The sequence below is a fragment of the Oryctolagus cuniculus genome, chromosome 6 (genome assembly GCF_964237555.1).
Source record: "Oryctolagus cuniculus chromosome 6, mOryCun1.1, whole genome shotgun sequence".
In the NCBI taxonomy this organism is placed as follows: Eukaryota; Metazoa; Chordata; class Mammalia; order Lagomorpha; family Leporidae; genus Oryctolagus; species Oryctolagus cuniculus.
The window spans coordinates 165,396,725-165,422,845 of record NC_091437.1 but is presented as its reverse complement, the minus strand read 5'-3'; the positions used below and the strand labels follow the sequence as shown (position 1 = coordinate 165,422,845).

The 26,121-nt window shown below is 54.4% G+C and overlaps 1 protein-coding gene across 2 annotated transcripts in view; it reads left to right on the top strand.

Moving 5' to 3' along the window:
• The window catches only part of TRAPPC9 (trafficking protein particle complex subunit 9), a 562,730-nt gene that overhangs the window by 148,504 nt on the left and 388,105 nt on the right, over positions 1-26,121 (top strand). For both annotated transcript variants that reach the window (XM_070075538.1, XM_070075537.1), the window contains 3 exons: positions 1,137-1,269; positions 6,223-6,386; positions 19,436-19,588. In XM_070075538.1, the coding sequence (XP_069931639.1) occupies positions 1,137-1,269; positions 6,223-6,386; positions 19,436-19,588 (450 nt within the window). The remainder of the gene's footprint in view (positions 1-1,136; positions 1,270-6,222; positions 6,387-19,435; positions 19,589-26,121) is intronic.

Here is a 26,121-nt window from a genome sequence, read left to right as displayed (position 1 = left end):
CTGAGCCGTGCGTCTCTGTGCAGGGCAGTTGGTGTTGTTCTTTGGTGTGTCTTGTGCACAAAGCTAGACGGGCTGACCCTGTACTGCTGGGCACAGTAACGTGTGGACCCCAAGTGTTTGTCATCAGACTGTCATGTGACAGCCATTCTCAGCAATGGTGAGGAAAGGCCTGATTCTGATTAGGGATTATAAAATAGTGGTTGCTCAGCAGGCGGAACATGTATCAGGTTCCTACTGAAAGAGAAGTGCGAGAGGCCCTGGGTCCAGGTGTGGGTTTGGGAGGAAAACAGTGGTTTGCCCATTGCAGGGGTGTTTTGACAAGCCCACCCTCTGGGGGAAGGTGAGCTGGAGTGGTGCTGAGAGAGCGGCTCCCAGCCAGCAGGAGCCGCAGGAGGGCCGAGGAGGCTGCTGGGGCCCCGGGAGCCCTTGAAAGCCATGCTGGCTTCTCCACTGAGCACACCCCAGGCTCACACGCGTGTAGGCAGGTTGTCACCTGAGCCTCGAGCCGCTGGGTATGGTTTCATTTTGTTGCACAGTAAATGTTGTTGACAATAATTAGTTAAATTTCAAAAACCATTCTACATCTTTGCTTAACTAGTTTCAAGTGCTTATCTCACCAGTGGAAAATTTGCTCATCTTAAACGGCAGTGCTCACACACACACAGCCGGTTCGCCCCGTCACGAAGCCGCTGCAGTAATAATGATGGGCTCTTGAACTTTCGTCTCTCAACAGAAGGTTCTGAAGCATTTTTCAAATACTCATTAAATTGCATTATGTCCCGGGAAGGAATATTAACTGTCATCCTCACTGTGGAGATGGATAAATCTGAAAAGCAAATGAGTCCCGGGCTGAGATGCTGACTACGGGTTGTGCAGAGATTGATGGCTTACAGGAGCTTCCCCATTTGGGCCCAGTCAGCCTGGTGGGATGGGAGTACAGGTGCTGTTGTAACCCCACCACAAAGGAGGAGCCTGAGGGATGCTGAGGCTGTGGGCAGGGACCAGCAGGTGACGGAGCCAGCACTGGGACCCAGGTCTTCTGCAGGGCTGCCCTTGCTGGTTGGGGACTTCAGCAGTGGACGCAGGGCATGGAGCTTTGCTGGGAGTTGTGACGTCTCTGTTTTCCTGTGCCTCAGGTTACCACGCCACCGTCTTTGGTGTTGTCAGTGACTGCCTGCTGGACCACCTCCCGGGAATAAAGACCAGCGGCTCTACCGTGGAAGTCATCCCTGCTTTGCCAAGACTGCAGATCAGCACCTCCCTGCCCAGGTACCCGGCGAGCGCAGGTGTCCAGCCGCGGGCAGGAAGCAGCCCCGGGGAGCCTCCCCTCATGAGGCACGCAGGCTCTGTGTGCGTCCAGCATTCTCAGGCCTAGAATCTGCAGGAGGGGGCCTTGAGAGTGCGTAGTCATTCATGTGTTTTGCCCAGAGCAAATTGGAGCAGTCAAGATCTCCCATACTAAGGCTAGGACCGAATGTGAAATTATTCTTCCAAAAACAGTCAGGATCTTAGGGCATCTAAGAAAATCACTCTTCTCTTTGACAGAACTATCTTATTTTATTTTTTAAAGAAGTAGTTATTTATTTTGAAAGAGTCACAAAGAGAGGGAGAGACACAGAGTGAGAGCTCTTCCGTCCTCTGGTTCACTCCCCAGATGGCTGCAATGGGGAGTGTTGGGCCGGGCCGAAGCCAGGAACCATGAGCTTCACCCGGGTCTCCCACGTGGGCGCGGGGATCCAAACACTTGGGCCGTCCTTTGCTGCTTTTCGCAGGCCATTAGCCAGGAGTTTAATTGGAAGTAGAGCAGACAGAACCCGAACTGGCACCCATATGGGATTGTTTTATTTTTGTTTTAGATTTTCAGCATCACAGGGAAGCGTAAAGGAGAAAGGGAAGTGGGTGTCGGGAGGCCCGGAGCCAGTCCCCGTAAATGCTTGGAGGTGCTTCCTGCCACTTGGGAAAACGCGTGTCTGAACACAGTGTCATAGATGAGTTCTTTGAAATCACATTAGTAAGCTTTTCCTCAGACTTTCACAGAGAAAGGACACCCTGAGGATATCTCAGGAGTGCATAACCGCCCTTTCCTTGCGGTTGGATTTGGGGCGTTCTCATTGTTGCCCTCAGGGGTGACACTCCTTGGACATCCTTTGGCTATTTTTATCAGATGTGTCTGGGATTTTCTGAAAGGTTTTAAGCTCGTTTGTGTGTCTGATGCACGCGTGTTGCCTGCTGGGCAGCGGGCCGGGTGCCAGAGCTGAAACCGTGGGCCCAGCATTCCGGGGCTCTGTGCTCAAGGAGGCTGTGTTTAGCAGGAGAGATGGAGAAGGCGGGACCAGCATGGGCACTGCCCTCAGGACCCCGCTGGGGGCCGTGAGGGGCTGGGAGCAGGAGTTAGCCATGCGCAGTGGGCAGCTGGGAGCATTTGTCAGAGGTGGAGAAAGCATCGGTGACTGGGGACTGCAGTGAAACGCAGGAAACATGAATTCGGAAGCAGATCCCAGACCTGACTGTGAGAGCTCAGAGCACCAGCCTTTGAAAAGAAAGCTGGTGAGAGTTTTCATGATCTTGGATTGGCCAGAGTTCTTTGACATGTCACCAAAAGCAAGATCCACAAAAGGAAACACTGATGAATTGGGCTTCATCAAAATTAAAAACTGCTGTGCTTCCAGAAGCACCATTAAGAAAATGAACAGACAACTCACAGGCTGGAAGCAAATATTTGTACTTCATGTCTCTGGTAAGGAGCTCTACTTAACACCCAAACTCAGTACTAAGAAGGCAAACAACTAAATTAAAAAGGTTGACAGAAGAATGGGCTAGCCCTCTCCCCATGAAGGACTTCCCAGGAACTAATGAGCAACCTGGAGGGGTGTGCAGCATCATCAGTCTTTCTGGAGCTGGGACGGTGTGCGGGTCCTGCTCGCACCTGCCGGGTGGCTGTCGTCAGAAGACAGGCGGTGGCCGTGTGCGGTGCTGGAGACGCTGGCGCCATCACCATGTGAGTGCCGTCTCCAAGGCACCCTGACCGTTTCTACAAATGTTGAACGTAAATTGACCGTATGACTCAGAAATTCGGCATCTACCCAAGACCAAGGAAAGCACACAGTGACTCAGAAACTTGTATGTGAATGTTCACAGCTGCATTTTTTGTAATAGTCCAGAAAGTGGGCAGAACTTGGATGCCCATCACCTGGCAAATGGCTCAACAAAATGTGGCTGCCGCTGAGCAAGACAGGCAAGCGGGGCCCTGACATGGGAACCAAATATGGCCCGTTTACACCCAGGGTGCGGCTGAGTGGTAGAGGCACACGGGGGCCTGACACCCGCTCCACACATGCTCCAGCAGGGGCACAGAAGGCCAGGATGACTGCCTTTTGACTCTTACTGAAAAAATGGTGTAAGACGTGTTTTTCAAAAGGCCCCCTATTTCTCTGGGCTGGCTTTTGTGGTGTAGTGGTTAAAGCCGCTGCCTGAACACTGGCATCCCATGTGGGTGTTGGTTTGTGTCCTGGCTGCTTTACTTCTAGTCCAGCTCCCTGCTATGGCCTGGGAAAGCAGCAGCAGATAACCCAAGTGCTTGGGCCCCTGCACCTGCGTGGGAGACCTGCAAGAAGCTGCTGGCTCCTGGCTTTGGTCTGGCCCAGCCCTGGCCTTGGTAACCATTTGGGAAGTGAGCCAGTGGATGGAAGTGTGCTTGCTCTCTCTCTCTCTTTCTCTGTAATTCTGCCTTTCAAATAAATAAAAAAATAATGTTTTTTCAAGTGACTCTTGATTAGGTGAGTGTTGATTGTAACTCAGCTGCTATAAAGGCCCCTGTGACTGCTGAAATCCACTCACCAGCATCTGTGGGCGCCACCGTGTGCTCCAGGACCCTGACCTAGGCCATGACCTTAGAAGAGCTCCCTGACGGTGGGGATGGGGGGTTTAGGCGGTTGGAGCAATCATCAGGATTTGCTGACCACTCCTGTAATGTGAGAACCAGAGGAGGGGACGCCGACCCTGCCTTCTGGGGTTCAGGAAGGCTCCACAGACAGTGTGGGATCTACAAAGCATGGTCAAACACAGACCGTAAGGAAGGGAGTGAAATGTGGCTGAGGACAGCAGGACGGGGCAGATTGAGAGCCCTGGAGAGGCAGCTCCCCAGAGACAGAAGGAAGCTCAGCGCGTGGAACAGTGGGCACAGGCTCCCTGTGGGTCGGCCACGCAAAGGAACAGAACCCTGTGGGCAGTGGGGGCACAGAGCCCGGCAGGAGAACTGAGGCTGGGCCTGTGGCCTCAGGGCTCATGTATGGGCACACATGGGGCTGTGCCTGCCTTCCCGTCTCTTTTTTAAGATTTATTTATTTATTTATTTTATTTGAAAGGCAGAGTTACAGAGAGAGACACACACATGCCCAGAGAGAGAGAGAGAAAGAGAGCGAGCAAGCTCATCTGCTAGTTCACTCCCCAAATGGCCACAATGGCCAGGTTGAAACCAGGAACCAGGAGCTTCATTTTGGTCTCCTGTGTGGGTGGCAGGAGTTTAGATACTTGAACCATCTTCCTCTGTTTTTCCAGGTGCATTAGCAGGGAGCTGGATTGGAAGTGGAGTAGCTGGGACTTGAACCGTCACCCATTATGGGATACTAGTGTTGCACGCGGTGACTTAACCTGCTACGCCACAACACCAGCTCTTGCATTGCGCACCTTGAGAGATGCCGCACCAGGCCAGGCACAAAGCAAGCAGCTGCTGAACACGCGGTGGTCACTCTGTCCTGGGCTCGGGCAGTCCCTGCCAAGATGTTCTTGTGTGCCACACAGGAGGTTGAGTTGAGGTGCTTATCGGTCTGTTCAGTGCATTTTTTTTTTTTTTTGACAGGCAGAGTGGACAGTGAGAGAGAGAGACAGAGAGAAAGGTCTTCCTTTGCCGTTGGTTCACCCTCCAATGGCCGCCGTGGCCGGCGCATTGCGCTGATTGGAAGCCAGGAGCCAGGTGTTTCTCCTGGTCTCCCATGGGGTGCAGGGCCCAAGGACTTGGGCCATCCTCCACTGCACTCCCGGGCCACAGCAGAGAGCTGGCCTGGAAGAGGGGCAACCGGGACAGAATCCGGCGCCCCGACCGGGACTAGAACTCAGTATGCTGGCGCCGCAGGTGGAGGATTAGCCTATTGAGCCGCGGCGCTGGCCCTCAGTGCATTCTTAATGAGTACCCCCATTAGACACTAGGTGTCTGGCTAGGAGCTGATAGTGAACTGACAGAAACATTGTTCCTGCCTTGGGAAGGCTCTGGGGCGAGCGCAGGGCCGAGGAGGACAGTGCTGCCGGTGGGAGCTGGGTCCCAGTGCCACGTCCCGGGTGCGCCTTTGTGGCAGTGCCAGCTGCAGTCTCACTCTGACGCTGTTGCCCACAGCTCTGGGGCTCCTGCGCTGTGGGTGCCTCCTTCCGCCCCTCTCTCCTGCAACACAGAGGGCCTGGGCGCCCTGCTGTGCGAGACACCCAGTGAGTAGTCCTGGCTGTTTTGTTTCCTCCTGACACCTTCCCCCGGGAGCGACTGATGTGCGAGCCGCACAGGGTCAAGCAGAGAGGTTGTGCGTCGGCTTTCTTTCCCTGACCGAGGAACGAGGAGCGCTGTTACAGATGGTGCAGAGGACGTCGCCTCAGCTTGTTGTGTTGTTATTTTCTCAGGATTTGGTTTGGGAAAAAAAGTGCCTCTGATCAGAGCCTGGAACCGAGGCACATGGTGTGCCTGGCTTACAGAACCCGACTTGTTCTCAGCATGGTTGGCTCCCGAATTTCTCATTCAAAGCCAAGATTCTCTAGCTCCTATTTCTGAAATGCCAAAATGTGGTCGTCCTTTTATCTGATGTGAATCAGTTTTTTAAATTTATTATTTGAAAGGCAGAGAGAGAGAGAGAGAATGAATCAATCTTTCATTTGCTGGTTCACTCCCCAAATGACTGGGGCTGGGCCAAGACAAAGCCAGGAACCAGGAGCTTCTTCTGGGTCTCCTACATGGGTGTAGGGGCCCAAGCACTTGGGTCGTTTTCCGCTGCTTTCCCAGGCACATTAGCAGAGAGCTGGATTGGGTGTGGAGCAGCTGGGATTCTAATTGGCGCGCACATGGGCTGCTGGTGCTGAGGCAGCGGCTTTACCTGCTGCACTGCAGCACCGACCCCTGATGTGAATCACTCCTGCACAGCGTTGGTTTCTTCCTTCAGTTTCTTCTCCCTGTGTTTGGTTTAGATCGGCACACTCGTTGCAGCCTTCCTCTGGTGACGAGATATCTACCAACGTGTCTATGCAGCTGTTCAACGGGGAGACGCAGCAGCTCGTCGTCACCTTAGAAAACATTGGCCTGGAACCCCTGGAGACACTGGAGGTCACCTCCAAACTGCTCCCCACCAAGGGTAGGTGTGGTCTGTGCATCAGACCCTGGGAAGTTTGCGTTGTTGCCTTGCACAAGCGATGTTTTACATAGCTACTGTTCAGAAAACCTCAAAGCTTCCTTTAGTTTGGTGCAGTCCTGGTGGGGGTGGAGACCACACAGCACATGCTGCAGGCACGAGGCTGACCCCTTCGTGCCCTTGGTTCCCATTACTGGCTCTGAATGGGGGTCAGATCCTCAGCAGACTGGTCACTGAGTGGAAGACCGGGAAACAGGAGCGGGCCGATCCCATGGTGCCCACAGCCCTGGGCCACCTCCTGACAGCCCTTGAGGGCTGGGCCAGGCTGAAGCCAGGAGCCAGGAAATGCATCCAGGACTCCCATGTGGAGAGCCGGGGCCCAAGCACTTGGGCAAACCTCCGCTGCTTTCCCAGGCTCATTAGCAGGGAGCTGGATCAGAAGTGGAACAGCCACGACTCGAACTGATGCCCATCTGGGATGCCGGCTTTGCCGGAGGCTGCTTAACCCTCGGCACCACAGTGCCAAGCCCAAGGTGCAGCTTTTCCCCCTTTCTGGGCGCTGTTTCCTTTGCTGTTGCTGTGCCTTTGAACTCTTCTGGAACTCAGTCCCGTGTCAACGATTCCTTTTTTTCCTGCCTTTTATCAGGACAGTATTCCTTGGAGACTTGCAGGAATCCTATCTAAACAATTATGTGCCTGCTATGTAGCTTCCATACTTAGCTAATGCTGCATTTGCCTTGTAACACATCTCTCTGGCCTCCTACCCGCCCCTTCCCAGTATCTTGTTTAAAGTTCCGGATTTCAGAAGCACCTGTGAGTGCTTCTGAGCTCGATGTTTTTGGTAAAATGCACATGCGCTGCAATGTGCAGGTGTGACGTGTTCCATCCGATGAGTTTCAGCAGGTGCTGGCCCATGTCACTGTAATCTAAGCCCTCATCAAGATGTAATACAGAACATCTCCATCCCCCCAGAAAGCTCCCCAGCTTTTCTCCCAGCAAGTCCCGGTGCAACCCAGGCACAAACGTTCTTGTCTGTCATCTGTGTGCGGGGCAGCCCCACTGGGTGTTTACTGCTGGTGATGCAGGGTGTGGGTGACATGCATGGCGACCGGCAGGTGGCAATTGGCAGATGTGCAGCCCAGTCACCTTCTCTTCCCTGCCTTGAGTTTAATTTTCTGCTGGGTCTTGCCCACACCTGGTCGGTCTTAAAAATCTTTAAAGACATTTATTTTCGGGCTGGCACTGTGGTGTAGCTTGTTGAGCCACCGCCTGTGGCACTGCTATCCCATGTGGGTGCCGGTTTGTGTCCCAGCAGCTCCACTTCTGATCCGGCTCCCTGCTAGTATGCCTGGGAAAGCAATGGAAGGTGGTCCAAGTGCTTGAGTCCCTGTGGGAGATGAAGGAAGCTCCTGGCTTTTGGCTTCTGGCTCCAGCCTGGTCTGGCTTTGGCTGTTGGAGCCATCTGGGGAGTGTACCAGCAGATGGAAGAGTTCTCTCTTTCTGTGTCTTTCTCTGTGTAATTCTGCTTTTCAAATAAAATAAATCTTAGAAAAATTACTTTCATTTGTCTGAAAGGCAGAAAGACGGAGAGACAAAGATTATCCATAGATTGTTTAACTCCCAAAGGGCCAAAAGACCACAACAGCTGGGGCTGGGACAGGCCAAAGCCAGAACTCTATTCAGGCCTCTCACATGGGTGACAGGGATCCAAGTACATGAGCCATCACTCATGGCCTCCCAGGGTGTGCACTGGCAGGAAGCTGGAATCCGGAGCAGAGCTGAGCCTGGACATGAAATGTAGGGGTCCCAGGCATTTAATGGCTGAGCCAGATGCTGACCCCTGATGTGTCCCTGTGTTCCGTTGCTTTGCCTGGCTTGTCTCTAGTTAGGCCTGGCATGGCTGGGGTCTGTGTTACTCTCCTCCCTTTTAAGGCAGAAGAGGTGACTGACTAAGGTCACATGGCAGGTGGGCGGGGAACCAGTGCGAGGACCAAAGTCTCCTGATTCTCAGCTTTGGTGTCCTCACCCTTAGGAGGCAGAAACACGATAATCATAATCATGTAACACACTGCCCGGTGTAGCCATCTCAGAGCAACGCAGTTGCCAGTGAAAAATTAAAGCCATCATTCTTTCTTTAGTTTCCTCCCAAGCTGCCATACATTTACATGTGGAATTAAATTAATGGAAACAAACCATCTTTTTCCAGAATATACAAAAGGAATAATTCCTGGTGCTTTTGCCGTGCATGGCAAGGCTGCCAGTGGTGACAGATGACTGCTGGCGCTAGAAGCTGGGAACGTGTGCAAGGCTCCTGTGTGGGCCCTGGCGACAGCGGCAGTTTGCCTGTGGATATTAAAGAGCATCCATTTCCATTCTCACCTCAGCTTCACCTTGGGCCCACCGAGCCTACTGAATGCCTGCTCTGTGGGTTGGATGCTTCTCTGGTGCCTGCAACATTCTCTTTCTTTGTGCCGCTGGTAGAGTTATTTTCTACCTTAATATTAGGAAGAGCTCCCACCCTGCAGCTCGTTCCATGCGCCCGGTGTGAGGCACTTGACACTCTTTTTCCACGTGAAGTTGTCCCAGCGGCCACAGGAGGGCTATCGGGTGGGTGCTCTGGTAATCTGTTCATTTTACCGCGACATCCCCCGTGCCTGAGAGCCCAGAGCAGCGCTTGTCACTTAGCAGGTGCTGCACAAGTGTCAACCCCGGTTCTCACCTCCTGTGGCCGTCCTGAGGATGCAGGACACAGGGGGACAGCACTGGGCACCAAAGCGCTGGACCCAGGATTACTTTGGCAGTGGTGGTGCTTGGTGCACCCTCCTCGGCAGGACTGCGTTTGTGGTCTCAGTGCCCGATGCCTGAACCTGCCGGCACCCTGTGGCCTTTCCTGCTCCTGCCTGACTGCTGGGAGGCACCGAGGGTCCCGGCAGGGCCCCCACAGCCCCTGCACGCGTCTGCACTCACCCTGAATAACCCCCTTCTTCAGATACCAACCTCAGAGAAAGAGAAGTTTCTTGTTCTGTTTTCCCTCCTCCCGTCTGCCTTGCTTTCCTGACCTATTTTACTACAAAAAATTATCTGTTTAATTTATTTGGAAGTCAGAGACAGAGGCTGAGGTGGACAGAGAGAGAGGGAGAGACTGAGAGGTCCCGTTTGCTGGCTCCCTCTCAGGGTGTGCATTAGCAGGGAGCTGGAGTCAGAAGTGGAGCTGGGGTTCAAACTTGCAGGCGTCTCAAGTGTTTTTTTTTTTTTTTTTTTAATAAATAAAATTCTTTTTCCTTTCTTGTTAACTGTTGGTATATTTATGTGAAAGGCAGAGTGACAGAGAAATAGATCTTTCATCTTCTGGTTAGTTTTCCAAATGCCCACAACAGCTGCAGCTGGGCCAGGTCAAAGCCAGGAGCCCTGACCTCCACCCAGATCTCCCATGTTGGTGGCAGAGACTCAGGTAATTGAGCCGTCATCTGCTGCCCCAGGGAAGCCGATTAGCTGGGACTTGAGCCAGGTGTTCCAGAGTGGGATGTGGGTCCCCACCCGGAGGTTTAATCTGCTGCAGTACAATACCTACCCCCTGGGTGACGTCTTAACCACTGTGCCGGACTCCTGTCCAACTCCTGCCCCTCCTGGCTTATTTTAACTCCTTTGAATTTTCAGTGTGCGGTGAGGATCAGTGCTATGAAGTATCGGGCCAGCCTTCATGGACCCCTCAAGCTTTCATGGGACAAGCTTGTCCCCGCGTGTACACATTCCCTCCAGGGAGATGAGCCGTCACACTCCATCCCATTTCAAGACCAGGATTATCTAGTGGGTTAACCCTCCTACCTATAATTCACCTGCAGCAAGTCTTCCTTTGTAGACTTGGAGAGATGTCAACTCTCACTCTTGCTTAAATAGTCCCAGATTCAGAGAAGCCTGCTGTTTAAGCTTTCCAGCAAATGTCCTGTGATCCACGTGTGTGAGGGTGTGCACACATGCAGACGCATGCACATGCGTAGCCACACCCACACGCACTCCGGGATGTCTTTTTCCTTCAAAAGAAGTGCGGACTCCATGCCAGTGCGATTGAAGGTTCACGCAGGTTTTGACGGGGCCGAGCTTCTTGGGCTGCGTCTTTTCCCACGGGTGCTGGAGCTCAGCCGGGTGCAGGGAGAAGCCAGCGAGCACAGGCAGAGCTGTGTGGTCATCCAGTGCTGCTCGGTGTGAAGATGCTGACGCCGCTGTTTTCAGGGGAGAATGAGTGACGGGCGCCCCACGGTTGACTTCTGTGGGATTTTGAGAAGCTTTCTTCATTCAGTCTGGTAGCACAGAAATACAGAGAAGAAACCAACAGGAAGGGCCGCCTGGGAGGCAGGGCCTGGTCTTGAATCTGGCGCCCGAGCTGTGTAGCTTTCCGTGACACTGCAGCCACAGAGACGGCTCGCTGGCCCTGCCCGCTGCTGCGTGCTGTGTCTTAGCCTTAAAGGCGTTGGTTGTTTGGCATCAGACCGTCCTGAGCGTGGTGCTGCCTGTGATTTGCACTCACCACGTAAGGCGCAGAGTTTCCTACACTATAAGCAGAGTGTTCGGTGTCTGAGTGTCCTTGTGCTGGCCTCCCAGGGCTCTGTGTGTGCGACCTGGAGCGTCACTGACACTCTGGCCTTGTGCCGGGGTGGGTCGTGGACAAAGCGGCAGTTTCCACACCTCTGCTCGTGCGTTGCTCCTGCCGCACACATGTGGGACGGCCCCGCCCCTTGCACTCCTCAGATTCCTCAGGGCTGCTTTCCCTCTCCCGGATGTTGCTGGTGACCAGCTGCCTGACGAGGCCTGAGCCATTCGACTGCTGCAGGCTTAATGAGCTCCCTGGATACTCACCGGGTCTAGTCTCCCTCTCATGCAGTCATTCTAGAACGAGTAATTCCCCAGAGTGCCTGAGGAGTGCCTGCTGTGTCACCACCCAGTGAGTGGGGACAGGAGCTGAGGTTTGCTGCCCTGGTCTGCTGGTGCCTGGGAGACATCAGAGTTATTCAGGTCATATCTATCTGTCTATCTATCTGTCTATTTATCTATCTGTCTATCTATCTGTCTATCTATCTGTCTGTCTGTCTATCTGTCTATTTATCTATCTATCTTACAAAGAATTTTATTTATTTACTTTAAAGGCTGAGTTACAAAGAGAGGGGGAAAGATGAAGAAAGAGATCTTCCATCTGCTGGTTCACTCCCCAAATGGCAGTAACGGCCAGGGCTTGGCCAGGTTGAAGCCAGGAACCTGGAACTCCATCCAGGTTTCCCATGTGGTGCAGGGGCCCAAGCACATAGACCATCCTCTTCGGCTTTCCCAGGTGTATTAGCAGGGAGCTGGATTGGAGGAGGAGCAGCTGGGACTTGAACTGGTAGCCATATGGGATGCCTGCACTGCAGGCAACAACTTTACCCACTATGCCACAGCGCTGGCCCCTTGAACTCTTTTTTTTAAAAAAGATTTATTTTATTTTATTTGTTTGAAAGGCAGAGTGAGAGAGTGAGAGAGACTGAGAGAGAGAAATATTCCATCTGCTTGTTCACTCTCCAGAGGGTCGTGACGGCCAGGACTGAACCAGACTGAAGCCAGGAGCCAGCAGCTTCTTCTGGGTCTCCCACATGGGTGGCAGGGACCCAAGCACTTCGGCCATTCTTTGCTGCTTTGCCAGGCAGTCAGCAGGGAGCTGAATCAGAAGTGGAACAGCTGGGACTCGAACGGGTGCCTGTATGAGATATTGACGTCGCTGGTGGAGGCTTAGCCTGCCACGCCACAGAGCCAGGCCCCCACCTTTCTTGAACATTTTAAAATCATTTTCCTCTGCTCAGTTTCTTAGCCTACATTCAGAGGCTCCCTGCCCACATTTCTCCCTCTGTCCTCCCCTGGTGCCCACTGTGCTTCAGGGACCGTGATCTGTGTCCTCATGGGGCTGAGGATGAGGTACCACAGCTGGACAGGGGCGGGTGCAGCATGTCCTGTGCAAGCAGAGGGACAGGGCGGGGCCGTCCAGGGAGGGGTCAGGCGCTCCACTCCCCTTCCCTGCCGTTGCTGCCTCTGCCTGTCCGGGTGTCTGTCCTTTGCCATCAGCTGTTCATCTTTTGCTGGGTGAGCCCACACTGAGCGCCTCCCACTGCTGGGGCTGCCTGTGCCCTGGAGACTGCAGGATGAGTTGGACCCACCTCTGTGCCACTGGGCTCCGTGGTCTCTGCACGCACTCCTGCTGTCCTCTGTGCAGCCCAGGCCCTGTGTCCCCTCCCGAACGCTTAGCTTCCCCATCCAGCGGGATGAAGTCCGCCTCTCCACCTCACACGTCTGCTTGCGCTCTGTTGCAGAGATGCTCACCTCACTTGGCAACAGTTGAACGTGTGTGCACCACGTTTACACGCCAGTCGCCACCCCGGGCACGTGCTTAGTACATAAACACTGCTGGGGGGCTGTGGTGGGGGTGTAGGAGTCAGACCCACTCACCTACCGGAATGGAGCTCTCGGTACACATCCTGTGTTTTCCTGCTCCATGCCACTTGCCACAGTGAGTGGATTTCTGGGTGTGCCTCCTAGAAGGACCTGGGAACTGCTGAGTGACTAAGAGCCCTCCAGCCTGCTGGCCTACTGTGCGCCACATGGCAGCGGCTTTCTTACCAGGGTCATCATGGAGAAATTTGATCTCGAGAGAAAGTGAAAGGCTTTAGGTGCGCACTGTGGGGCTTGCTAAGTTCTGCTCGTGGGAGCACAGATGGGACCTAGGTGAGCAGGGCAGGAGAACACAGGATGCCTGCCCCTGCAGCTCGGAGACCACTGGGTGCAGATTCCCAGGCGGTTATCCCGGGATCTCGGTGCGCCACGCTCATGTAAAGAATTACACTTGAAAGAATGGCACCGTTTCACAGGCTTGCGGTCAGGGTTGACAGCCGAGTGCCGGATGCTGTGTGGACTTGGTGCCCTCCCTAAGATGGGATGGGGAGCAGAGCCCATGCAGAAGTCAGGGGGAAAATATATACACGGATCTTAGCAGGTACCTGCTTAGGGGAGCACGCAGACACCAGCTGCCTGGCGCTTGGTGTTTCGGGGACAGCACTTAGCACTGAGCCCACGTTTGCCCCCTGCTCCTCCCCTTCCTTGGGGGTTGCGGTTGGTAGGTGCCTCCTGCAGCCCAGCTACAATCAGGGTTGATGTTCCTCGCACCTCTCTTCTCCGCTGTACACCACCACCTCTCAGTCCTCCTGCCCCTAGAGCTCTGTGGCCTCAGCCCCAGAGTTCATCTCTCCAGGGAAGCACTTTTGAGGAAGGAAAAGCCCTCTGGACAGGCGAGGAGAGTGCTGTAGCCGGTTGTAACATGTAGCCCTCCGCCCCACTAGTTATGGATTTCTGACAGGCTAGATGGGCAGCCGCCAAGTCTGGGACGCAGCAGTTCAAGCCACTGGGCAATGAGTCTTCCTTTAGTTCCGGGCCCCTGGATAGTGGGCAGTGAGCTCAGCAGGCATTACTGTCCCCGTTCTCTGTGACGCAGTGGTGGTGGTATTTAGGCATTACTCAGATTCACGGAGCTCTTCTCCATCTGGCCCATGTTGGGGCTTCTGTGGTGCAGTCAGAGACCTCTCCCCGACCCTTCTCGAGGGCAGGCCACGTCTTCCTGGTCTCCTCATGCTCAGAACCGTGCCTCGTGCCTGCCATGAGGCCCTCAGCGGCTGTGCAGCTTCGAATGCTCCTTGCACGAGTGAAACGGGCAGTGTGGAATGCGAGAAGCAAACCTCGCTGGGGCCCGGGCTTTCTCATCCACCATCCCAGCAGTTTCTGGGCGCCGCGTTGCTGTGCTAAGACTTCGCGTTGCTTTGTGTTACCGTCACGCTGACTCCGTTACCACCTCCTCGGGGGTCAGGGCATCTTGGCTGACAGGACTCGCAGTCCTGCCTGTCCCGAGAGCTGTGAAGGGCAAAGCAGGGCTTCACCCTCGGGTCTGCGGACGCCAGAGCTCCTGTACTGGAGTGTTCCGTGTTGTTTTCTGCATGCCCTCCATGAAGTTCCCTGGTATGCAGCCTCCACTTCGGAGTTCACTCTGGCTCTGTTCAGGGCCTCAGATCGCGGGAGGAGGCCATTGCCAGGCAGGCACCGACTCCTGGTTCCACGACTTACAGCTGCTTGGCTTTGGGCAAATTGCTGGCACTCTCTGTGCTGTAATTGGCTCTTTTATGACTTGGGATGGAGCGTCTCTGTTGGGAAGCTGCTCAGTAGGCAGTTGCTCCAATCCCTGCCCTGCTTGCCTGGGGCTGTTCCTGCTGGATGGTCCCTCCGGATGGTCCCTGCCTTGCCAAGTGAGCGCGGTAGTGGCGCGGAGAGGCAGAGCTCACCTAATTAGTGTGGGCTAGTTTTCCTTAGCCTGGCCAAACTTCTTGTAGGCATCTGATTGCCTGCCAATGCGCATGGCTGCCACAGAGTTAATCCGCTGCTCCAGGGAAGTTTATTCAGCTGGCTGAGACGAGCCTGGGACTTGGGGACACACCGTCCCTGTGATTTGCTGCCCTTGTCATCAGGAAACATTACTGCTGGCCATAGCGTGGGGCACCATGAGGGCATCTGCACTGGCTCAGAACCCATCTCTCTCTGTCGGGTGGGCCTTGGTGTGGTTGGTCTCGCGTGTGGATGTGTAGGCTGGACCCACAGGGCTTCTCCCTGCATGAAACCAGGGTAGGGGGGCAGGGGCCTAGACTTAAAGCTGTTAGCCCAGGTTTATACAAATATATATACGTGTGTGTGTGTGTGTGTGTGTGTGTGCAGGCTCAAGGGAACTTCCCAAAGCTCATGGAAGAACAGAACTAAAAGTAATTTTTTTTGGTGCCAAACGTTTTTGAAATCCGTGCATGCTTTATTCATATTGTACATTTCTCGTGAACGGTTTGAAGTTTCCTCATATGCAAGGATTTCCATCTTTTTTTGGCGTCAAAATAAACTTACCCTTTAATTCTATTTTCTGTGAACTTCTTGAAGTATCCTTGTGTGTATTTCTTTATAAAAACATGATAAAAACTCATTGCAGAAAATTCAACAACTGCAAAACCATTTGCAATTACCCATGATCCCATGACTAATATTACAGATATGTTTCCATTTTTTTCTACTTGTGTTTTTTTTTTTTTTCCGTGTAACTTGTTTCCATTTTCTCATTATAAACCGAACACCGTGGCTTGGCCCACGCTATGGTCACTGTTGTCTGCTCCCCTGTGCCAGGTCCTGTTCATGGCTGGAGGGGCGGAACTCTGGTGGCAGCTAGTGCTAGAATGTCTGCTGACTGCTGGCCGGGGTCCCACACTCTGCAGGGCTAGCTCATCCTCACGTGGCCCTAGGGAGGGACTACTCACTTAGGACAAGAGAGAGGGGTTTTTGATGCATGGGAGGAATCACACTGACCAAGTGCTGTTCTAGTCCGGGTTGTGTTCTAAGCACTTGGCTTCCATTACCTCGTTGACCTGGCACGACAGCCCATTTTACAGATGGCTAAACTGACAGACACGGAAGTGTGGTGGCTCACCTAGGACACGCAGCCAGTGTTGGCAGGTGAGCCCAGGTGCCCTGTCCTGTAGCAGGTGCTCCTAACCCTCACGGTGCCTGCCTCTCCAGGCAGGTGCTGGGTCTCAGTGTTGGGGGCTGGTGCCTTCCATTGATTGATTGATTGGTGGGAGAATGAGTCCCGTGGATATAGTGTCCTACTTGTCGGGGCGTGGAAGGGTTGTGTGTATGTATGTATATGTGTGTGTGGGGGGACAAGGCCCACAGGAACGCAGCCCGTGAGTGGGGCTGTGGAGGACAGGTGGGACCCCACTGTGGGGACACTGGGCCTGGCCCTCTCCACAGAGGCAGCAGGCTGTGCTGGTGGAGGAGAGCGGGCGGCATGTGGGCTGGAGTGCCCTCCGAGGCCCCTCAGTGTGCGCTCCTCCTGCTGCAGGTGCACTCGCTCAGGGCCTGCCCGTGCGGCATGTGGGCTGGAGTGCCCTCCCGAGGCCCCTCAGTGTGTGCTCCTCCTGCTGCAGGTGCGCTCGCTCAGGGCCTGCCCGTGCTTCCTGCCCACCCCCGGCTGCGTGAACCGGGCAGCTGACACAGTGGCTGCCGTTTACGGACTGTGCTCTAGAAACAGCTTGGGGGAATGTTGGGACTGAGGTTTTGCAAGGCCCCGGTGTCTTGTCTGACAGGGGCAGTGCTCAGGAAGGGGGCCGCTGCTGGTGTGGCTCATGCACAGGCCGTGGAGGCAGTCAGCCTGCATTTCCTTGTTCTTGGGGCCTTGGAACTGGCCCCAGCAAGCAGGGCCCGCTTGGCTCTCTGTCACCTCGCGTCTCTTACACATTCCATTTCTGAATAGATTGACTGGGCTGAAAAGCGAAAAAGTGGAGTTCCTTAAAATCCACGTAATATGTTTATAGACTTTCTGGGTCACTGGAGGGTCTCGGTCCCGTCCGTGGTGCGGGAGGAATGGTGTAACATCCGTTCTGGAGCTGGTACAGCACCAGAGCAGGTGTCCTGGGGCAGTTTGGACCTCAGGGCTGCAGTGCAGACTGGGGAGTAGGAACACACACAAGGCTTCAGGGATCTTTGAGGGCTAGGGCAGTGCCGTGGCCGCCAAGGATAGCTGCTGGGAATGTCTGAAGTCCCCACGTGCTGCGGCTACACCGGAGGCAGACCACAAAGCCAGTGTGTGAAGGCGGTTTTGAGCGTGACGTCTGTTAAGCTGTGCCACATGCCAAGATCGTGCTGGACACAGCGCAAGTCCAGAACCCTCCTCCTCCTAACTAACCCTGGCTTCTCCTCCTCCCCTCAAGTCTCTCTGGGAAGGTTCCTCGTGCTCCAGACCTGGACCCTGGGCTCTGCAGTGCACTGCCCGGGAGCCACGACTGACCCGCCCTGCAGGTGATTGGTGTGTCTGTCGTTCTGCTGGCTGGCCGAACGCTGGACTTCACTGCTCAGGGCTGTGCGGCCTCTGTGCTTGCCCCTGTGAGCAGGAGGGCAGTGGGGCTGGGAGCCTCTCAGTGGAGCAGAGTTGGAAGGGGACCTTGTGGTGCAGCCGTTGGAGGCTGTCCCAGTTTCCCCAGGTGTGGAATACTGGGCCTTGGTTGGATGTCTCGCACCTTGTTCCCAGTTGCCAACGAAGGAGGGATGGCCGCTTCCCAGGCCACACTGGGTGTCCCCGTGTCTCTTCCTGTCCTTCCATAGGGTGCCTTGCTGTCGGTGACGATGTCCCCCCCCCTTCTCTGCAGAGGTCACCTGTGCAGACTCTGCACCAGCCCTGATGCAGTGACGATGCCCCCCTTCTCTGCAGAGGTCACCTGTGCAGCCTCTGACCAGCCCTGATGCAGTGACGATGCACCCCCTTCTCTGCAGAGGTCACCTGTGCAGCCTCTGCACCAGCCCCGATGCAGTGACGATGCCCCCCCTTCTCTGCAGAGGTCACCTGTGCAGCCTCTGACCAGCCCTGATGCAGTGACATGTCCCCCCCCCCCCCTTCTCTGCAGAGGTCACCTGTGCAGCCTCTGACCAGCCCCGATGCAGTGACGATGCGCCCCCTTCTCTGCAGAGGTCACCTGTGCAGCCTCTGACCAGCCCCGATGCAGTGACATGTCCCCCCACTTCTCTGCAGAGGTCACCTGTGCAGCCTCTGACCAGCCCCGATGCAGTGGCCGCCCCCCCCCCTTCTCTGCAGAGGTCACCTGTGCAGCCTCTGACCAGCTCCGATGCAGTGACATGTCCCCCCCCTTCTCTGCGGAGGTCACCTGTGCAGCCTCTGACCAGCCCTGATGCAGTGACGATGCCCCCCCCCCCTCTCTGCGGAGGTCACCTGTGCAGCCTCTGACCAGCCCCGATGCAGTGGCTGTCCCCCCCTTCTCTGCGGAGGTCACCTGTGCAGCCTCTGACCAGCCCTGATGCAGTGGCCACCCCCCCCTTCTCTGCAGAGGTCACCTGTGCAGCCTCTGACCAGCCCCGATGCAGTGACGATGCCCCCCCCCTTCTCTGCGGAGGTCACCTGTGCAGCCTCTGACCAGCCCCGATGCAGTGACGATGCGCCCCCTTCTCTGCGGAGGTCACCTGTGCAGCCTCTGACCAGCCCCGATGCAGTGGCTGTCCCCCCTTCTCTGCGGAGGTCACCTGTGCAGCCTCTGACCAGCCCTGATGCAGTGGCTGTCCCCCCATGCTGTCCGCAGACAAACCTCTTCTCCAAGGATTTACCATTCTGCACGGTGCTCCAGGCCCAAGGCCGCTTCCTCACTGGCCCTGCCTGAGGCTCTGCTCTTAGCTGTGTGTTTCTTTTCTTTCTTTTTTTTTTTTTTTTGACAGGCAGAGTGGACAGTGAGAGAGAGACAGAGAGAAAGGTCTTCCTTTGCCGTTGGTTCACCCTCCAATGGCCGCCGCGGCCGGCGCACTGCGGCCAGCACACCGCGCTGATCCGATGGCAGGAGCCAGGAGCCAGGTGCTTTTCCTGGTCTCCCATGGGGTGCAGGGCCCAAGCACCTGGGCCATCCTCCACTGCACTCCCGGGCCACAGCAGAGGGCTTGCCTGGAAGAGGGGCAACCGGGACAGAATCCGGCGCCCCAACCGGGACTAGAACCCGGTGTGCCGGCGCCGCTAGGCGGAGGATTAGCCTAGTGAGCCGCGGCGCCGGCCAGCTGTGTGTTTCTGATTCTGGATTCCTTTCTCTGAAGCGGTGTCCCTGCTTAACGTGGGTCTGGTTCCCCACAGCTGGACAATACAGAAAATGTTCATGGTGGAGAAACGTAGCTTCACTTGCCAGAGCCACAGGCTTTCATTCCGTCTGCAGGTCCTGCGGCACCCCAGGAGGGATGGTGGCCTGGCCGGGGCCCGGGGCCGGGCGTGATGCATTCTCCCTCCTCTTTGTGCCTCACGGCCTCTTCTGATTCAGGACTTTTCCTGGGACTTTGCTCTCTGACATCTTGAACGCTTCTCATCTTGTTTTTGAGTGTGTGCCAGAATTTTCCAGCTGGGTTGGTATCAGTCTCATTGTGCCTCTGCTCTGCCGTCACCATCAACATCACTATTGTTGTTATCATTGCAGAGAAACTGTACGGCGACTTCCTGAGCTGGAAGCTGGAAGAAACCCTCGCCCAGTTCCCCCTGCAGCCTGGGCAGGCGGCCACCTTCACTGTCACCATCAAAGCGAGCCTGGACTTCTCCTGCCAGGAGGGTCTCCTGCAGGACCTGAGTGACGGTAAGCAGCTCCCTCGTTTCCGAGAGCTCACCTGCTCCCAGGTGTGTGTGTAGCCAGTTCTCCATGGCGCCCGCCACCGGCCCTGTGACTCGCCCATCCGAGACCTCGCCCCGGCACTTTGTTAGCAGCGTGGCTTACTGCAGGCACATTATAGAGACAGTTTCTCAATTCCCACTCTTGACCGCCTTGTCCTGATGTGCTAGGAGGTCGTCCTAAGGGAGTGGAATGCTGTGATTTTTTTCCCCCAAGTGTACCTGCTGTGTCGGTGGGACACACGGTGGTGATGAAGGAGTTCTCCCATCTGGTGATGCCAGTAAGGAGATGGAGCCGGGGGCAGCGTGTATCTGCTGCAGCACCAGGCCTGGCCGCGTGGGGTTAGCTGTGTCAGGTTGTCACATGCTCTTCTGGAGGCCTTGGGGATGTGTTAGTCAGCTCAGGCTGCCATAACAAAACCCCACACCTGGCCTGGCCCGGCCCGACCACAGGCATTGGTTTTCTGACAGTTCTCAGCATTGCAATCTGACCCAGGTGCTAGCATGCTAGCTGACCTCCTGGTGAGGGCGGCCATCTGCTTGCTGTGTTCTCACGAGGTGGAGACAGATCAGCTCTCTGGGATTTCTTCCTTTTCCTTTTCTTTCTTTCTTTTTTTTTTTTTTTTAAGATTTATTTATTTACTTGAAGTGCTGTTATGGGTGTGGTGAGGGAGACACACACAGGGACGCGTGTGCGTGCACACACACACACACACACAAACACACAGAGAAGGAGAGAAGAAAGATCTTCCATCTCCTGGTTCACTCCCCAAATAGCCACAATGGCTGGGACTGTGCCTGGCAGAAGCCAGGAACCTTGAACTCCATCCAGGTCTCCACTGTGTGTGGCAGGTGGCTTCACCCCTGTGCTGTAACACCAGCCCAGTGAGAACATTTCAGTCCTGTGTTGTGAGGACTTTGGAGTCCTCGTATACAGCGTGTGACTTTCGTCACCATGAACATGCTGCAAATGACAGACCCTCCTGTGGGTGTTTTGAGTCCGGGTATTCCTGGGTGCGCTGCAGCTCCCATTCCTTGTCCGTTCACCTGCCAAGGGGCATTCATGTGTTTCCATGGTCTTGGCTGTGGTGAGCCGTGCTGCAGTGGACATGTGAGTGCAGACATGGCTCTGCCATATACATATGTGTATTCGTGTATATACCACATCACACTCATACGTACATATTGCACACATCCACACATATACGTGTCACATACAGATATCGCACACATGTACACACACACGTTACACCCATGTACATGTATACTTCATGCACATGTACGTAAATCGGGATGTGGGCTGGCAGGGTCGTGGGAGAGTTTGAGTTGTCCCTCTCTGTGTGTTTGTGTGTGTGAGCTTTTAGGGACCCTCCATGCTCGTTTTCAACATGCTGTACTGACTGACGTTCCCATCAGAAGTGTGCCGGATCCCTGTTTCTCCACATTCTCACCTGCACCTGTGGCCTGGTCTTTTGGTAATAGCCAGTCTAGTGGAGTGACTTGATACTTATTGTGGTTTTATTTTTATTTATTTATTTTAAAGATTTATATGTTTATTTGAAAGTTAGAGTTACAGTGAGAGGGAGAGACAGAGCGAGGGCTCTGTCATCTGCTGGTTTGCTCCCCAGGTGGCCACAATGGCCAGAGCTGTGCCAGGCCGAAGCCGGGAGCCAGGAGCTTCATCTGGACGCAGGGGCCCAAACACGTGGGCCGTCCTCCACTGCTTCTCCCAGGTCATTAGCAGGGAGCTGGATCGGAAGTGGAGCGAGTGGGACAAAAACCAGTGCCCACGTGGGATGTCCGCGTCCCAGGTGGCAGCTTACCCGCCGTGCCACAGCCCTGGCCTCTCCGTTGTGATTTTGATTTGCATTTCTCTGATAATTGGCGATGGTTACTTGTATGTCTTCTTTCCAGAAACGTCCATTCAGGGGCTGTTTGTTCTCTTGTTACTGATTCATTTGAGTTCTTCGTATTTAGATAGTAGCCCCTCACCTGATAAATGATTTCAGATATCCTCTCCCAGTGTGTGGGTCAGTTCTCTACTCTGTTACTTGTTTCCTTTGCTTGGAGAAGGATTTTCTTGTATGTGATCTCATATGTCTGTTTTTGCTTTTGTCGCCCACGCCTTTGGGGTCACATGCAAGAAATTACTGCTCGGACCAATGCCATAGACCTTTCCCTCTGCTTTCCTCTAGTCGTTTTAGAGTTTTGGGTCTTATGATCAAAAATTTATTTATTTATTTATTTACTTATTGGGATATGTGTGTATGTATGTGTGAATGTGTGCATATATAGATATCAAGTCTCTAGCACAAACCACTATCACAGGCATTTAATTTTAATTTATTTTCATTTTATTTGGAAGGCAAAGGAGGCAGAGAGAGAGAAAGAGAAAGAGAGAGGGGAGAGGGATCTCCTATTTTCTAGTTCACTCCCACAATGCCCCCACTGGCCCCAGGGCTGAAACTAGGAATCAGGAACTCAATCCAGGTCCCCGACATTGGTGGCAAGAACCCAGTTATTCGAGCCATCACCACTGCTTCCCAGGGTCTGCCCTGGCAGGAAGCTGGAGTCAGGAGCCGAGCCCTGACGTGTGACATGGGTGTCCTAAGCCCGAGGCCAGATGCCATCCTTTAGAAGGTGTGTGGCACAGGGCCCTGTCTCGTTCTGTCCTGTGTTCCCAGTGCTCTGGCCGTGACAGGCAAAGGGCTTTGTGTCTTTGGCGTGGATCATGAGTGGGGCCTCTTTCGCCTGCTCCTCCCCGAGTGTGTGGGTTCTGGGTTGTGTTCCTGTTCTTTCTTGTGAGCATGCCCCCTCAGAATTCCCCCAGCTTCTCTGGGGAGTTGTTCCAGATCTCAGAGTTCCGATCCGTGCGTGTGTGGCTCAGCTTCCTGCATGGCCGTGTCACCTGCTTTCCTGTAACAGGGAGCTTGTTGGGGTCTCTTCTACTCCATGTTGGGCAGCTGGGGCTGCTGGAACAGAGCGCCGCAGGACGCGTGGCTCAGGCAGCAGAAATTGCCTTCTCACGTCTGGAGACTGGGAAGGCCGGGACCACGGGGCTGGCAGAGTGGGATTCCCACTCGCTGTGTCCTCACATGGAGGAGGCCGAGGGGAACTCTGGTGTTTCTACCTCTTCTTCTTCTTCTTTTTTTAAAGTTTATTTATTTATTTATTTGACAGGTAGAGTTACAGACAGTGAGAGGGAGAGACTGAGAGAAAGGTCTTCCTTCTGTTGGTTCACCCCCCAAATGGCCACTATGGCCGGAGCTACACTGATCCGAAGCCAGGAGCCAGGTGCTTCTTCCTGGTCTCCCATGCGGGTGCAGGGCCCAAGCACTTGGGCCATCTTCTACTGCCCTCTTGGGCCACAGCAGAGAGCTGGAACTGGAAGAGGAGCAATCGGGACTAGAACCTGGCACCCATATGGGATTCTGGTGCTGTAGGCGGAGGATTTACCAAGTCTGCCTGTGCGCTGGCCCTCTACCTCCTCCTCCTCCTCCTCCTCCTCCTCTTCTTCTTCTTCTTCTTCTTCTTCTTCTTCTTTTTTTTTTTTTTTTTTTTGACAGGCAGAGTGGATAGTGAGAGAGAGAAAGACAGAGAGAAAGGTCTTCCTTTTGGCTCACCCTCCAATGGCCGCCACGGCTGGTGCGCTGCGGCCGGTGCACCGCGCTGATCCGATGGCAGGAGCCAGGTGCTTCTCCTGGTCTCCTATGAGGGTGCAGGGCCCAAGCACTTGGGCCATCCTCCACTGCACTCCCTGGCCACAGCAGAGAGCTGGCCTGGAAGAGGGGCAACTGGGAAAGAATCCGGCACCCCGACCGGGACTAGAACCTGGTGTGCCGGTGTCGCTAGGTGGAGGATTAGCCTAGTGAGCCACTGTGCCGGCCTCTACCTCTTCTTATCAGGGAGAGACCCCACCCTCCTGAGCTTAGCCACCCCAGATACCTCCCAATGGCCTCGCCTCCTCAGCCCTCGCCTTGGGGTCCAGGGCCTGAGCACATGGATGTCATAGGGACAGACAGTTCAGTCCATGGCAGCCTGCATAGAATTTGCTGTCTCTGCAGTGTCTGACGACCCATCGGGAAGTTCCTTTGTCTTGTGCTGGTGCTTAAGAAAACATTGTCTTCATGTCGTTCACAAGCAGGCTTAGCACTGGGCGCGGTAGCAACGGAGACAGTCGAGGGGCGTCTTAGCAGGCTTCAAGCATCAGATGCGGTGGGTTTCCTCGGTTTGTGCGGTGCTCTGTGCCGCGGCACTGCGTGCTCCTCTCAGTGGGCAGAGGGTAAACAGATCCCGAGTTCTCCATAAGGGAGTTGGGCAGATGCCTGTCCTGGGCAGGCTCGGCCGTCAGGCTCCCAGTGGGGATTGTCTGTGAGCAGCGGGGGCAGTGCCACCCACGTCGTGTCGTTTCCTGGGAACAGCATACAAGCTTCCCGTGGACATCTGAGCTGTGTGGGTTTTGGTGGCACCTTCAGTGTGTGACACTGACCTGCTTGGTGCTGTCGTTGCCTTGGCGTCTGTCACGGGAAAGGCTCCGGCGTTCCCTCTGCCATCCTAAGTGGAGAGCGAAGTGGCAGTTTGTGGCTCACATGTGGGAACACCTTCCTCTGTCTTTTGAAATGAAAGCAAATCAGAACTAGCATGCTGGATACCCTGTGGTTTGTAAGTGCTATGAGGGAGCCACGCACATACGTGGGACAGGACATGTGTGTGTGATGCCCTCCTTGCTGATCATGGTTAACAGACGCCCAAGGCTGACTGCACAGGAGAAGGCAGGGCAGGCCAGTGTCATGGGGGAGCAAGGCGGACACCCAGGGCCCTTGGGGATTTTGGTCCAGGCTGTGAATTGTCACTGCAGTTCCACCTGTGCATTCACGAGGCCACTGTGAAGCCCTCGTCTAGGGACAGCTGCAGGCTCGGGGGCAGAGGCTCCTCTGTGGCCTCCTGGGAGCAGGAGCTGACCCGCAGTGGCTCTCAGCCTGCCCCTCTCAGAAGCATCTAACTGGGGAGCACCTGTGGCCCCGTTTGCTCCTTGGCAAGGACTCACACGAACTCGGGCTCCTGGAGTGAGGTGTTGCTGTTTGCAGCGGAGAGCAGGCTGCTGGATGCCGTGGGGGCACGGGGGAGTCCATGGTGCTGGGCGTCCTTAGTGCCCTCTCCCACCAACAAGTGCAGCAGAGAGCAGGCTGCTGGATGCCGTGGGGGCACGGGGGAGTCCAAGGTGCTGGGCGTCCTTAGTGCCCTCTCCCACCAACAAGTGCAGTGCAGAGCAGGCTGCTGGATGCCGTGGGGGCACGGGGGAGTCCATGGTGCTGGGCGTCCTTAGTGCCGTGTGGGAGGCTGCGCTGGGCTCTTCCTGTGATTCCTTTCGCTCTCCACCAACTCTGTAAGGTAGATACTGGTATTTCAATCCCTGCTTGGTAGATAGGAGAGAGAGAACAATCCAGTGCTATGCACTGTCTTTTTTTTTTTTTTTAAGATTAATTAATTTATTTGAAAGACAGAGTTATAGAGAGAGGTAGAGACAGAGAGAGAGAGAGGTCTTCCATCCACTGGTTCACTCCCCAGATGGCTGCAACGGCCAGAGCGGCGCTCATCTGAAGCCAGGAGCTTCTTCCTGGTTTTCCAGGTGGGTGCAGGGGCCCAAGGACTTGGGCCATCCTCCACTGCTTTCCCAGGCCACAGCAGAGAGCTGGATCTGAAGAGGAACTGCCGGGACTCGAACCGGCACCCATATGGGATGCCGGCGCTTCAGGCCAGGGCTTTAACCCACTGTGCCACAGCACCAGCCCACGCTGTCCCTAATCATATAAGTTCTTAGAAAAATAGAATGAAAATAAACTTATTTTGATGCATAAAGATGGAAATCCACAAATAGATTTTTTTCATAAAATTCTTTTTCCATGAACTTCCTGAAGACCCCTTGTACTCTGGATTAAAAGAAAAGGTTAAAGATATTTTTGGAACGATAGGAGAAATTTAATGTATGCTGTACAGGACCTGATATTGCTATTTAGTCACAGATATACTGAGTGTGATTATGAAAGTGAAATTATATCAGAATGTTTTTGTTCTTAGGAAACCTATGCAGGTGTAGTTACAGGTTCAAGATCATCATGTCTGCACTTAACTTTGATATAGTTCAGGAGACATAAAGACTGGGAATGTGAAGTAAAGTGAGTATTGAATTGTTCCAAAACAGTGGTTGTAGATAAATAGTTGATTGATGGCTATTTTTACTCTTTTTATGTAATTTAAAAACTTTTTTTTTTCATTTTATTTCGGCGGAGGGGGGGAGACAGAGAGAGAGAGAGAGAGAGAGAGAGAGAGAGAGAAATCCTCCATCTTCTGGTCCATTCCCCAAATACCCACGACAGCTAGGGCTGGGTCAGGCCAAAGCCAGGAGTCTGGAACTGAAATCAGGTCTTGCCTGCGAGTGACAGGAACCCAAGCACTCGTGCCGCCATCTGCTGCTTCCCAGGGTGTGTGTTAGTGGAAGCA